The sequence below is a fragment of the Parasteatoda tepidariorum genome, chromosome 9 (assembly GCF_982258835.1).
Source record: "Parasteatoda tepidariorum strain Cologne lab strain chromosome 9, Ptep-v5.0, whole genome shotgun sequence".
Taxonomy (NCBI): Eukaryota; Metazoa; Arthropoda; class Arachnida; order Araneae; family Theridiidae; genus Parasteatoda; species Parasteatoda tepidariorum.
This window is the reverse complement of record NC_141763.1, coordinates 31437117-31450695: the sequence shown is the minus strand read 5'-3', so window position 1 is coordinate 31450695 and position 13579 is coordinate 31437117. Positions and strand designations below refer to the sequence as shown.

General features: G+C 32.0%; 1 protein-coding gene across 1 annotated transcript in view; it reads right to left on the bottom strand.

Moving 5' to 3' along the window:
* Positions 1-565: 565 nt before the first annotated feature.
* LOC107453200 (uncharacterized) overlaps positions 566-13579 on the bottom strand; it is a 76047-nt gene continuing 63033 nt past the window's right edge. The window contains exons 12-17 of the mRNA XM_016069926.4: positions 13173-13275; positions 11193-11275; positions 9052-9243; positions 7720-7861; positions 6641-6702; positions 566-3001 (exon numbers count right to left, since the gene is read on the bottom strand). Coding sequence (XP_015925412.1) covers positions 596-3001; positions 6641-6702; positions 7720-7861; positions 9052-9243; positions 11193-11275; positions 13173-13275 — 2988 coding nt within the window. The 3' untranslated portion in view covers positions 566-595. The remainder of the gene's footprint in view (positions 3002-6640; positions 6703-7719; positions 7862-9051; positions 9244-11192; positions 11276-13172; positions 13276-13579) is intronic.

Sequence of the window (13579 nt, the reverse complement as noted above, 5' to 3'; positions counted from 1 at the left end):
GAAAGGTTTAGTTAAAATTGTTACTATTCTCACCATGTATAATAGGATTTGCCAATCGAAAAGGCACTGAACTTCAAGCATCGAGTTTTCATATTTATATGGATTAAATGTCATTTTCAAGTTTGACTCTGTCATAAAAACCTAATTTTTCCAACAAATTTTATTTAAAAAAATTTTAGACTACGGCAATATGAATTCCTTAACTTTTGGGCATTATTAACTATTAATACAGAATGTTCCATATTGATCGTTCTAAATATATATTCTTAGCAGTTTAGTTAAAAAAAAAATAAACTATTAAGAGACAATGCTATCAAAACCTGAGGAATCAGTTCTTCAGAAACCGGGATTAAAATCTTCAAAAACCATCTTAGGGAAGAAAGTATTTTATCTCCGTTTTGGATAGATTAAACTGGTTGTTGAAAAGTTTAACTCCTCCTTGTAAGAATAATCGGAAAGAAGAAAAAAAATTGTAATTTTAGTTCGTTTTCTACAATGATTCTATGAAAATTATATATAGACGGGCCTCCATATATATTATGAACTAGCAGAAAAATAGTTAAGCTTTTTTGAATAAAAATCTTTTATTTTCGTTTTATTTATGTTTAAAAATATTCTTTTGGAACCAACCAGATTTTCCAGCATTCTTCGTCTTCAGATCAGGTGAAGAGGGACAACTTTTGTGAGATGATTGAACAGGTAATGCACTAGTATCCTCACAAGTCAAAAGTAAACTCTGTCTACAAAGGTGAGTTACCGTACTCATGTCTTTCTTACGTTTGCTCTTTTTTAACCTGAGGAGACTTGATGGCATTTTGAAATCGTGACTTAGGACTGACTTAAACAGTGATGAATTCGATAATGATTTTGAAGGTTTCAAGTTGTGTTTTTCCTCTACTTGATTGTCACTTTTTTGAGGTTCCAAATTTCTTTTTGGCATTCGCAACTCTTGGCAGTTTGCCCCTGCCCTTAACATAACAATGTTAGCGGAGTCCATTGAACTACAAGATGCAACATCGTCATCTTGTGCAACATGTTGCAATTGTCTTTGTTGATCTGTTTCTGCTGCTTTCCTATATTTTACCTCATTCTGTAATTTTTCCATTTCATCATCATTTCCTAACCTAGTTATACACTCTGTTGGCAATCCCGGTGGTAGGCTTAACGATGTCTGGGACGATATAAACTCTTCCTTTGCTCTTCTCAATGCCTCGGCACGAGCAATAGCTAAAGGACTGGAAGGAGGACTCTTAGAGACCAATTCGGAGGTAAAATGTTTAAAAATTGGAGAGTTATTACTAGATTCAAATGTTACAGGTGTTGTTGGAGTACTAAAGAATGAAGGAATGGTTTGAGGTAGAGGACTTTGACAAGATTGGGTTGGTGCTGAGGTCTTTCGTATTGTAGAGGGGGAATTCACATTACTAGAATATGGACTTCGAAACGTTTGACTTTCAATGACTTTTTGATTGTACTTTTCTATTAGCGTCTTTACATTTGGAGCACCTGATTTGGACTTCTTTGCACAAGTTTTTCTCCAGTCCAACTGTGGCGCTGAAGGGGATTTCACATAATGTCCTTTGGAATCATCTTCTGAGGTAAAATTACTGCTGAAATCATGGGAATTCGATTGTAGTAACACTCTATCAAACTGATCAGCAATTTTATTAGTACCGTTTAAAGGGGAATTGTCTGTACTACTTTGATCTGCTTTACGTTTCCGCTGAGGAAACGGTTCCGTTGGTGAATTATTCGGAGTGTTCATTTGATTTCCATCACTACTGAAAGGAGTGTCAAATTTGCTTAGGGACACCAATTTCAAAAGTCTAATGGTGCCATTTGCCTCATCTGTACTTGTTTCAGTTACATCTTTATCTCCTGCGTTTTCTGGTAATTGAAAATGATGTTTACTACTCTCCTCTGTGGAATGTGATAACCTTGGTGAGCTTTCTGATACACTACTGGATTCGTGCTCAGAGCTCAAGCTGCGTTTCTTTGGCATGGTAATGGTGAACGTATGCTCTTCGCTCGCATTGGCATCGTCCCTGCTACGAGAACCCTTTTTTATTTTCCGTTTTGGGAACTGTATTGTGATGGTTGGAATTTCAGAATGCGATGAACGACAATCTGTTAAAGAGTCCATAGTTACATTCTGCTGGTTCAATTGTTCTTTGGAAGTTTTTTGCTTAGAATTAAATTCGTTCGGTGTGTGGTATAAAGCAGATTCTGGTGGTGATTTTAAGCGTTTCTTCGTTCTTTTCTTTTGAATGTACTCTCGCTTTAAAGTGGCTGTTTCACTTTTATGTTTTTCACTCATAGAACGAACAGGATGGGTCAAGTTTTTCATCGTTAAATCATTTGATTCGTCATGTTGATAATGCATAAGCAGTGGTATTTTAGAGTCCGAAGCTATCTCTCTTAATAGTAGGTGTTCCAAAGTTTTTGGATTCATATCAGTCTTTGGCAAATTTGTGTTTTCAAATTTCTGCATGGAATTATTTGGACTTTGCAATGAAGATTTCTTTCTGAGACTACCACTTAAGCTTCGAATCAGATTAATGTCAATAGGCCTGTCTTTTACACTCTCCTCAATTTGTTTCCTGGTGATACGGAAAGAATGGAACTTCTGTGGACCTATTTCGGAAATATTTGGTTTGACCAGATCTCTATCGGTGTGAAAAGTGTGTGATCTTTTCCTGCAATTTCCCGAACAATGTTTGGACACTTTTTGCAGTTTCTTTTTTCTTTGAACATGGGATCTAGGAGGGTTTTCACCGTATGACATTAGCAGTCTTTCTGTGTCCTGATTATCCTTAGCATTAGAACGCCAGGATACTTTTGTGTAATATTCATCAGACGAATCTTCAGAATTTGTAGATGAACTTGCATTCCTTTGGTCCCCTTGATTGAGGCTTAGATTATCGGCAGAACTTCTTCGAACTGTAATTTTCTTGAACTCTTCTTTGGTGGTTGCATGGTAGTTCTTTCGATTATTTGGCACCTGTAAAAATTATTAATTATTATTTTCGAAAATTATAATATTATTATCAATCACATAATTGAAATGGTGGCGGGAGATAAGGCATCTACTCAGAAGCTGATTTCCTTCGCTAGAGTAACAACTCAATGAAATGTAATTAGTATGTTATTCTATACCGTCACTGTACAAAACAATTGAATTTGGATGAGCTGGTGTATAAAAGCTGGAGTATAAAAATAAGCTGGTGTATAAAAATACGTATTTCATTCTTCTTATTTTTTGTCTTGTAAATTACTTTGCAAAAAAGTATCAGGTGGAACGTTTCACGCTTATAATTTAAAAACTTCTTGAAGTGTTACAGAGTAAACTCAGCTCCACAGTATCTATTAAGTGGTCCGTAATATAATGTCGTTTCGGTGTATTTGATCTTAGTAATCAAGATTTTATTTTTAATCAATAATGTCTTCACCCTCCTTAGCAACAACCTTTCTATGCCGGATCGAAACTGAATCGATATGGATCTTAAAAAAAATTAATTGGTTTTTAAGACTAACGAATATTTAATGCACCGAAATGACATTACTTTCCAGTCCACCTAAAACAAAGTTTTGTCCTACATTTATTTCAATTTCCTCATAAGCCTCGTCTACTTTCTCAAATTAGTATTAGCGATAACTATGGTTGCCAATATTCAAAAAAAAAAAACATGATGCCTGTAGTGTTTACCGAAACTTTAAAACTGGACATCCACGAAGTTGAAACTTGTCAAAAATGTCATGTTAAATTTATAATCTAACATACAAAATTATTATTATGAAAAATGATGGTTCGATGGTTAAAGCACTGAACTGTCATTGAGGTGAACTAGGGTTCGATCTCCAATGGTGACTTAAAGCCCAACCAGTTTCAAATCGATGAATACCAGCTTATCCGGGAAGTAAAGGCTGCCAGTAGTGCTGACCACATTGCCACAATCACGCTGCTGGCATGACATCGTGGAGTGTTTTAACCTCATGACCCTCCAAGACCGTTCCGAAAATGCTTTAATTAATATGAAAAATACAGAAAATTTGATAATGGTATGGAACAGTTGATAAAGTGAGCAGCGTGGCTTTTTCATAAGAACTACAATGCGAATTGTTCTTAATTCCACATCAAGCGGCTAACATTTAAGACGAGCAGAATCTTGCCTTTTCCAGTTTTGTAGAAATTCAGTGTCTGAATTTGTGTAGGAAACTAAAATATGTAATAGTAATAGGAGCTTATTTCAAAGTTGTATAAGCGAAACTATTGGACAAAATGGAATCCTAAATTTTTCGTATCCTAAACATTTAAGTTAATAAAACTAATAAAATTTTTATTTAGTTGAAAAATTATTGTAGCTCTTAAAATATAATTTAAGGTAGACTAGTTTCAACAACTTTTTTTAAAAATTTTAATACAAAATTTTAAAAAACCAGTTTATTTGTTTTATATGCAAAAACTTATAAAACTAGAAAAAACATTACCAATATTATTATTATATGGTAATTTTTAGGTAAAATGAGGCATTTTTTTGCATATACGCTAAACACTGTAAAAAAAATTCTATCGCCTAAAACAAAAAATCCTTTGAGAATTTTATTTAGAAAACTATTCGCTATGTTTTAAACTATTATCTTAAAAACAAGTGTATATACTAATGAGTTGTACTAGTGCATACACTAGTCAGATACCTTAATGAAAAAAGAAAAATTGGAGAGTAGATTAATAATTATTTGGAAGTATCCGATTTTATTCAACTTAGTCAGAAAAAGACATGCTAGTGAAATATTTATTTATAGTAAGGAAATAATTCCATAAACCTCTTAAATTGATAAGCTTATAAAGTAGCTTATTAGTAATAAAACTATCTTATCGAGGTTAGTAATAAAGGAATATATTAGGAACTTATCGAAAATGAATTTAGTTTTCCATATTTAGGAATGGTGAGAAGAACAGATGGTTAAGTTCACCTGGAACAATTCAAAAAGAACTGCATCACGAAATATGTTTAATTAGAAATCCTTAAAACCAAGATTCAGAATAGTAAGCAAAACATTTTTGTACGGAGGAGTGTGGATGGAAAGTATATAGTATAAAGTAGTACAGTCAATTCGCTATAACTCGAAGTACGATAACTCGAATATTACTATAACTCGATTTTTTTATGAGGTCCCGACCCTTTTATCTTCAATTTCATGTTAATTATTCTCGATTACTCGAATTTTACTCCCTTTAACTCGATTTTTTTGGGATCTTTTAAAGCAAGAAAAAAAACCTAGGAGCTGATATCTTGCCCCTTCCTTTGCAACACACACACAATATCTTTCGTACTCTTTATGGAGAAGCTGAAGCTGTCCCTCTTGAAGTATGTGAACAGTGGTTAAATGAAACGTTACCAAATTTACTTCAAGGATACTCTGAAAATGTTTTCCATATTGATGAAATGGGTTTATTTTGTAAATGTCTTCCAAATAAGACTATGACGTCTAAAGATGAAAACTGCCCAGGGGGTAAAATGACCAAGGAACATTTTACTGTCCTAGTTGGAAGAAATGTGCTTGGGACAGAGAAATTGCCCTTACTTGTTATCGGAAAATACCGAAACCCCCGATGTTTCAAGAATGTTAAAACGTATCCTTTGGATTACAAGTCTAACAAAAAGTCTTGGATGACATCGGTTCTATTTGAAGACTAGGTAAGAAAATTGCATGAATTGAAATTCTTCGCTAAAAAAAGAAAAGTGATACTCTTTATGAATAAATGCACAGCACATAGTGATCTACCTAATTTGAAAGCAGTGAACTTGCAGTCTCTCCCGCCAAACACAACAGCAAAGTTGCAGTCGATGGACCAGGGTATCATAAAGTGCTTCAAACAGTCTTATCGTTAAAGGCCTGTCAGAAAAATGATAAACGGTATTGAAAACAATATTTCTTTCAAAGTTGATGTACTTGAAGCCATGAGGCTTCTTTTCAGTGCTTGGAAATGATGTAAGCGAAACGACAATATGAAACTGTTTCCAGAAGTGTGGTTTTTTTAAAGAAGCACAGCGTGAACCTGTGATAGAAGAGCTTCAAGATGAGGAAGTAATTGAGAACTCCGATGAAATCATTGCTGTTTGTGGTGATGTTTCCGACGAAGAATTTATCACAAAAGAAAATTATGAAAGTGCTGCTGAGGAAGAAGGTTCAGAAACAATGGTCCCAAACATACTTGAAGCGCGTCCATTTCTTGAAGTTCTTCAGAAGTTTCTAGAGAGTCGAGAAGGAATTGATAGTTCTATGTTTTTGCACCTGCAGGTGATTGAAGATTTACTGTTTCTAGAGACTCAAAAGATATTACTTCAGTATGAATGGCGGATTACTTAAAAAAAACGTAAAATGTAGTACAAATAATAAAGTAAGTTATTATATTATACTTTATAGTTTTTTCTTAAATATTGTAAGCATTTAGAAGATTTGTAATAAATAAGCATTAATTAAATAAGCCGACAATACTTTAAGAGTCCAAAACCGAAACTAACGGCAAGTCGAACTTCCGATATGTCGAAGTTTTTCGTCATTCCTATCAGATTCGAGTTATCGCGAATTCACTGTATAAACTATGCTTTTAAATACATAAACTGAAAAATCTTACTTCAGTAGTCTTGGTGGTAGTAGTGGCATTGCTTTGTAGTACGTCATCACACTGGACACAATCTGTCAATTTAAAAAAAAGTTGTTTTTACTGAAATTTAGTTTTGTTTGAAACATTTAACGTTCTTTTTAAAACATCTAAAAATAAGTATTTAGTTTTACAAAGGTAGCTCTCCATTGAAAAAGATTATTCCTGACAGATTTTGCAATTATTTAAATCAAATATTTGAATCAATGTTCCACTCTTTATAGAATTAATCTGCTTCGGTAAGTAACTAATAGTATAATTTCATTTATTTAACTATTGTAGTGCCTGATTAGACTTTTTAATATTTATGAAAAAAAACTCGCCCTTGCTTCATAGACAAATTATTCAAATTCCAAATATCTTAAAAAATTGTTCATATAAATGTTAAAAATATTTTTAGCTGTTTCTGAGAAAAAAAGTATCTAATTGTTGAATTGTACTCTCTTCTTTAATATGAAAGCACTTAAAGAAAAGTGCAAAACTACAGAATCAATTTTCGAATATTTTTTTCTCTTGCTATGGTGCATATTTTAAGAAGAAATTACTATTAGTTTCAAACGATAAGAAAAGAAGAAAAAACACCCAATGAAAAACTTCATTAAAATAAATGTTTTACGAATGAATGAAAATGACAATTATCTACGATTGAAATCTTTAAAATAATTTCTTATTAAAATGTGTGGCATAGCAAGAGAAAAAAATGAAACAAAATAATTCGAAAATAGATTCTGTGGTTTATATTAAAGAAGAGAGTGCAATCAAGAGTTAGATATTTTCTTCTCAGAATAAGTTAAAAATATTTTTAAACTTTATATGAATACTTTTTAAAATATCTTGAATTGGAATGATTTGTCTACTAAACAAGGAATGTGTATAACTTTTATGATTTTTTTTAACAAAGATTCTAAAAATTTATTTTAAACTAAGCAGTTAACCAAGCACCCAACATTTTATTTTAAAATATCAACTACAGTATTCAGCCGTAAGGTTAAATAGTAGCAATAAATTAAAAGAAATCGTTAATTGAATGTAAATTATGAGTAATAACCAACCTGTGTTAGATGTCAACTTCAGCACTTCTTTGTTCAATTGCTGAACAGTATTTGCTAAATGGGTAGCTCTAAATTCACTGTTTGAGGCTTCACAGCTATAGACTTCTGTAGATAAAGTTAAACTGTCTCCGGAATCCTGTTCCTGAAAAATGGCCAAATTAAAGTCATTTTTGGAACGTCTGATATCACTATAATCTACAGGTAGTTATCAAAATAATGGAAACACCCTAGATTTTGAAGGCTTGGGAATTGCTGTTCTGCCGTAAATGTTCTCTTCATGAAGGTATCTCCTAACTGTAATTGTTGACACTAAAGAATCCAGATGCTGATTGAGCTCTGCGATCACTTTGGCTGCAGTTGTTTTCTTTTTAGACATTACAATCCGCTTCAATACCCTTCGGTCTCTTTCACTCAGCTTCTCCTTCCGTCCACTATTTTGCTTTGCTGAGCTTGTCTTCCCGCGCTGTGTGTATGCTGTCATGACTTTAGACACCGTGCATCTAGAAACGCCTAAAAGCTGGGATGTTTCGTTCACTATTGCTCCAACTAGTCGGGCTCCTACAATTTTGCCTCTCTGAAAATCTGTGAGGTCTGACATTTTACCCTTCTGACAAAAAATCAAAACGTAGGCAACTCTGCTAAAGCTCTCTCATACCACCTAATATATAGGTACTTTTTATATTAAAAAAACTGGTAGCTAAGATTATATTTTAATGCTTATGAAGCGAATTCTTAAATGTCCCTTTTATTCTCAAGTGTTTCCATTATTTTGATAATCACCTGTATGTACTACGGTTATCTAGAAAACGTACGATTTCACATAGCTAACTAAAACGTAAGTTATCAGAACAAAAGTCTATTTACTGAAAGCATGAAATCTTACTCTATTTTTCAATGTAGTCAACATAGTGTTCAAGTTACTTATCGTATCGTTAAACCAAGAATAAAAAATTTATTATTTTCTCTTACAGCTATTATTTGAGTAAAGATACCACCACTTGTTAGAGGGTCTTCCACCCAAAAACGTCTCAGTTTCGAGACTACTGAAAGCCACTTAGTGCGGACTCGAGACTTCACAAATTTCTCTTTAATATTTTCTTTCAACTGATCATTGACCAGTTGGAGGTTATTACGCTACAATGAGTACCTTAACAGCATCGAAAAACCCATGACTTAGTAAATGAAATTTTGTGTTAGTTTATATTTAGTCAAGGCAATTCAATGGCACAAGAGCCGGATGCTATTATGCCGCTCCAAATTTAAAATAACAAAACTTACTCTTTATAATTATTTTTTCTTTTAAAAAAACTGAATTTTAAGAAAAGTTCTAACGTGTATGTGTGTAGAGGCTTCTTCAGAAGATCTTGATCTCCAATGAGCATATTTGGATCTCTTCTTGTGAGCCATGTGAGAGTGCAATTCCGTTTGTAGCTTCACTGTTGATAAATCTCGATGCAACAGTTCCCACTTCAATTGACAAATCTGCCTCGTCTTTGAAGACAGGGTGGTCTCTAAATCACGAGTCTGGTCAAAAATAATAATAATGGAAAATTAGCATAGAGTAACGTAAGTAATAATAGTTCTATAATCTTTGTTGAATATTAGTAGTAGCATAGGGTAACGTAAGTAATAATAGTTCTATAATCTTTGTTGAAAATTAATAGTAGCATAGGGTAACGTAAGTAATAATAGTTCTATAATCTTTGTTGAAAATTAGTAGTAGCATAGGGTAACGTAAGTAATAATAGTTCCATAATCTTTGTTGAAAATTAATAGTAGCATAGGGTAACGTAAGTAATAATAGTTCTATAATCTTTGTTGAAAATTAGTAGTAGCATAGGGTAACGTAAGTAATAATAGTTCTAGAATCTTTCTTGAAAATTAGTAGTAGCATAGGGTAACGTAAGTAATAATAGTTCTAGAATCTTTGTTGAAAATTAGTAGTAGCATAGGGTAACGTAAGCAATAATAGTTCTATAATCTTTTACACAGTGTACGTGAACAAATATGTTTAATACAAATTGGATGGATATTAAAAAATATATAAAAATTACAAAAGGTTTTGAAAAATGTTTTTTGAATGAGAAACCAAATGAATTTTTTCTACTTTAATTAAAAACACCTTTTGGAGTAAGCGGACAAAGTGAATATTTTTAAAAACGAGCACCACTTAAAATGCATGCTCGCAATTTTTAATAGCACAAAGAAGAATCACTCAAAGAAATAATAAAATATGCCTTAAAAAATAAATCCACAAATAGAAATAAAGTTAAAAATGTGTCAGAAGTTTTGACTAGCTTAGAAACCTTTTCAAACCCTGTTTAATATTTGTTCAAAACTATCCTTTGAAAGGTCAGGTGAAATCAATAGAGTATCTATTAATAGATTTTATCTGCCAAATAAACTACTTTAGGATATCTGATTATCATTACTATAAGATTATTGTTAGCTGTGGAACGTGAACGAGGAGAAAGTTCTGTAATGATTCATAGAAATTTGATACTAGTAGGTTTTTCTTCATAACGAGTAAATATTGCTTTGAGATCCATCGTATATTATACTCCAAATAAAGGTTTTATACTTGATATCGATCCAAAAACTGATTATCAGGGTAAGTCATTGCAGTAAAAAAAAGTACAGAATAAATTTTAAGAAAGCAAAAAAATTTTTGTTTGTTATTGCAAATTACTTTTTAAAGTCTTTTAACCCCTTCCTTCTCGCTCCCGTGAAAATGACGAGGTGAGATTTCGCCCTTTACTTCTCGCTCCCGTGATATTTCCGGGCTGGAGTGTTCAGTAGTAACGCCCCAATAAGTATAAAACTAATTCATTTCTTTTGCCCGGAAAACATTTTATTTTTGATTTTACTCACTAGATGGCAGTGCCAGGATATTTTTAAGGTAATTATAGATAGTTAGTTTATTTTAAACTAGATGTCAGCACTAATCAAATAGCACTAATTGAAAATAGGCACTTTTATGACCGTTTTCTTGAAAATTAACCGATCGTCAAGGGCTTAATAAAAAATCTTGAATTTGAATGATTTTGCATTTTAATTATAATTCCAATTTCCGAAATAGCCTAGTTTGTAAGACGCTGGGCTCATCTTCATAAGATCGTGACTTTGAATTCCGCCGGCCAATGGTGCACGTTAAATCTGTCTGGATCACAAAGTAATCCCAGTTCTCATAACAAATCAGAATTTCTGGAGGTACTGAATTGGAGGTTGATTGTTCTCTGGTTCAGGTCAAAATTACGATCTGTGGGTGAATGAATGGATGTATGAATATGTCCTCGCTATAAAGTGGACTGTGACGTGTGTGCGGCTGAAGTCTTATTCTTTTTTATAGATGCGCCACTGAAAAACAAGAAACCCACCCTCTGCCTTAAAAATCGCTTGGGTTCCCATAGCAATTGGATTCCCATACTAGTATTGAAAGTAGCATTAGTAACAGCAACAAATATAATACTCACCTGCTTCATTAGCAGAGCGGATAACTCTTGCAATCGTTCAATTGTACTCGTTTCCAGATATGTGGATTGTTTTGTTTCGAGATCTGTAAAAAAAATTCAAATCTACATAAGTGATAAACAATATGCGGAAATGTCGTTTTTTGTTTAAAAATAAATAAATGTCAATAAGTTTTATTTGTTTGGCAGGAATAAAAATGAGCCAGTTTTTTTCCTCTTAGCATGAAAAAACCTATTTTAAAAAATACAAACTCTAAAATAAAATTATTAAAATTACAAAAACTTCTTTTTGAATAACGAGAGAGAAAATTGTAAAGATACCAATTTCTTTTAGAAAGTGTATTTAAAAAGCACATAATTGAGTAACATTTGAAAACTTAAAAATATGTTAAGAGATATTCCAATAACAATTTGAGAAAATAAATGTGTATAGAATCAGAGTAAATGTGTATAGAAAATAAATGTGTATAGTATCTGGATGTTGCTGAAAAAATCTTACACACTTGGCATATACTAAATCAGCATTTCATATTTACAGTCAAGCAAGTTATATTCGTAAAAGTTTTTTTTTCAAATGGCAGGCACTGAACTTTATTCTTCGCCTTGAGATGTCGGTATTGTTACACATTTTACGTTACCCAGTGGGCACCTGTGAACCAAAGTCACAGAGGCGAGCAACACTACCCACGCCACACCGCCACAAACCCGTTCATAGGGTGGGTCACATTCACACACAACAGAGGACAACACATAGAGAGAACATCCATGCCCAGAGCGGGATTCGAACCCGCAGCCATCGGCTTCGCAGTCAAGCGCTAACCGCTCGGCCACCTGGCCGGCATGTTCTTAAAAGTAGAAATCTGTAATTCAAAATTTCACTTATTTTTGTCTTAAGAGCCATCACTTTCCATGTATAAACTTTTCGTTTATTAATTTTTATTTGTTACTCTTACTTTTATCGATTTCGATTGGTTAAACTAGTGAGAAAACATTTAAAATAATGTAAAAGTTAAAGATTATTAAGTTAGTTAAAGATTATAAGAACATATAAAAGTAAAAGAGTATTTTTCATAGACTACAATTGCTTGTTTTTTAATATATATATAGCCAAATAGGTTGCCAAAGAACAATTGAAAACCAACTCAAATAACGTAGTAAAAACTAAAAATGTTGGGAGCTACTGCTACATATCTTCTGAAATTTCTTGCAAAAAAAGTGTTTTTTAAACCACATGTTTCTTACAATTTATTTGTTAAAACTTCAAAATTATATACATTTGTGTAAATTTTACTAATTTATATTTTAATATTTAGTACATTTTCCCTCGGAGAGAAATTGTTAATTCTATAACTATTTGAAATATTCATTGAAAAAAAATTATTGCTTCGAAAAAGAAATTGCGCGTTTGAAAGCTTGGAGAATGTAGTCATTTAAAAATACATTTAAAATTTATACATTTAATGCACATGCATTTTTATACATTTAAAAATAAAAATTTCGAAATATTTAGTTATAAATTTTAAGACATTTTGAAATGATTTTAATACAAAATTTTATTAAATAACAAAATTTTATTAAATGACAAAATTACATCACCTATGATTACAATTTCTTTGTAAAATCCTTTACTGTGCTTCATAATAATTTTGATTTAAAAACATGTTCTACATTTAATGCAAATATATATGACCAATACAGTATCCAAATACTCGGTTGTAAGAATATGCATTGTTTTGAAAGAAATGTGCATTTTTAGGGATAAAAAATTTATAAAGCCTATTTTGAAACAAAATAATTAGGATTTAAAATTAAATTAATCTGATATTTTATGAAAAAATTATTAAATTTATTAAAGTAAGTTCATAGTTATGTTTAACAGTAACTTTTACTTTTCAAGATATATATAGTAATATACTATATAGTTTATAATTTTATCATACTATATACTTTGATTATATCTAGAAATTTTAATGCTCATATTACCGTTTCCAGTTTTCGATGCACCAGCCGCTTTAAGTTCTCTCATTTTTCCCAATAAATCCAAAGTCATCGTTTCTTGTTCTTTCGAATGGTATCGAAAACTATCCTAAAGAAGGAAAAAGAAATCTAAATTAAGCAATTTTTCAGTTTTTACTTATTTTTAATTCGATATTCCTTGTATATGTTTCCGGCAAAGTATGAAAAGCCGGCATTGTATAGAATGCCGGATGTTTTTAGGCAAAGTATGAAATATGAGAATTATTACATACTTTCTCTAGGCATTGTATATAATGCCTACACATTCTATGCTATTTAGGCAAAGTATGAAATAAACATCTTGATGAGGTTATTATGTAAATAATGTTCTTGTTACTGTGAATGACCGAAATCGGTGGTTGTTGACTTTCATC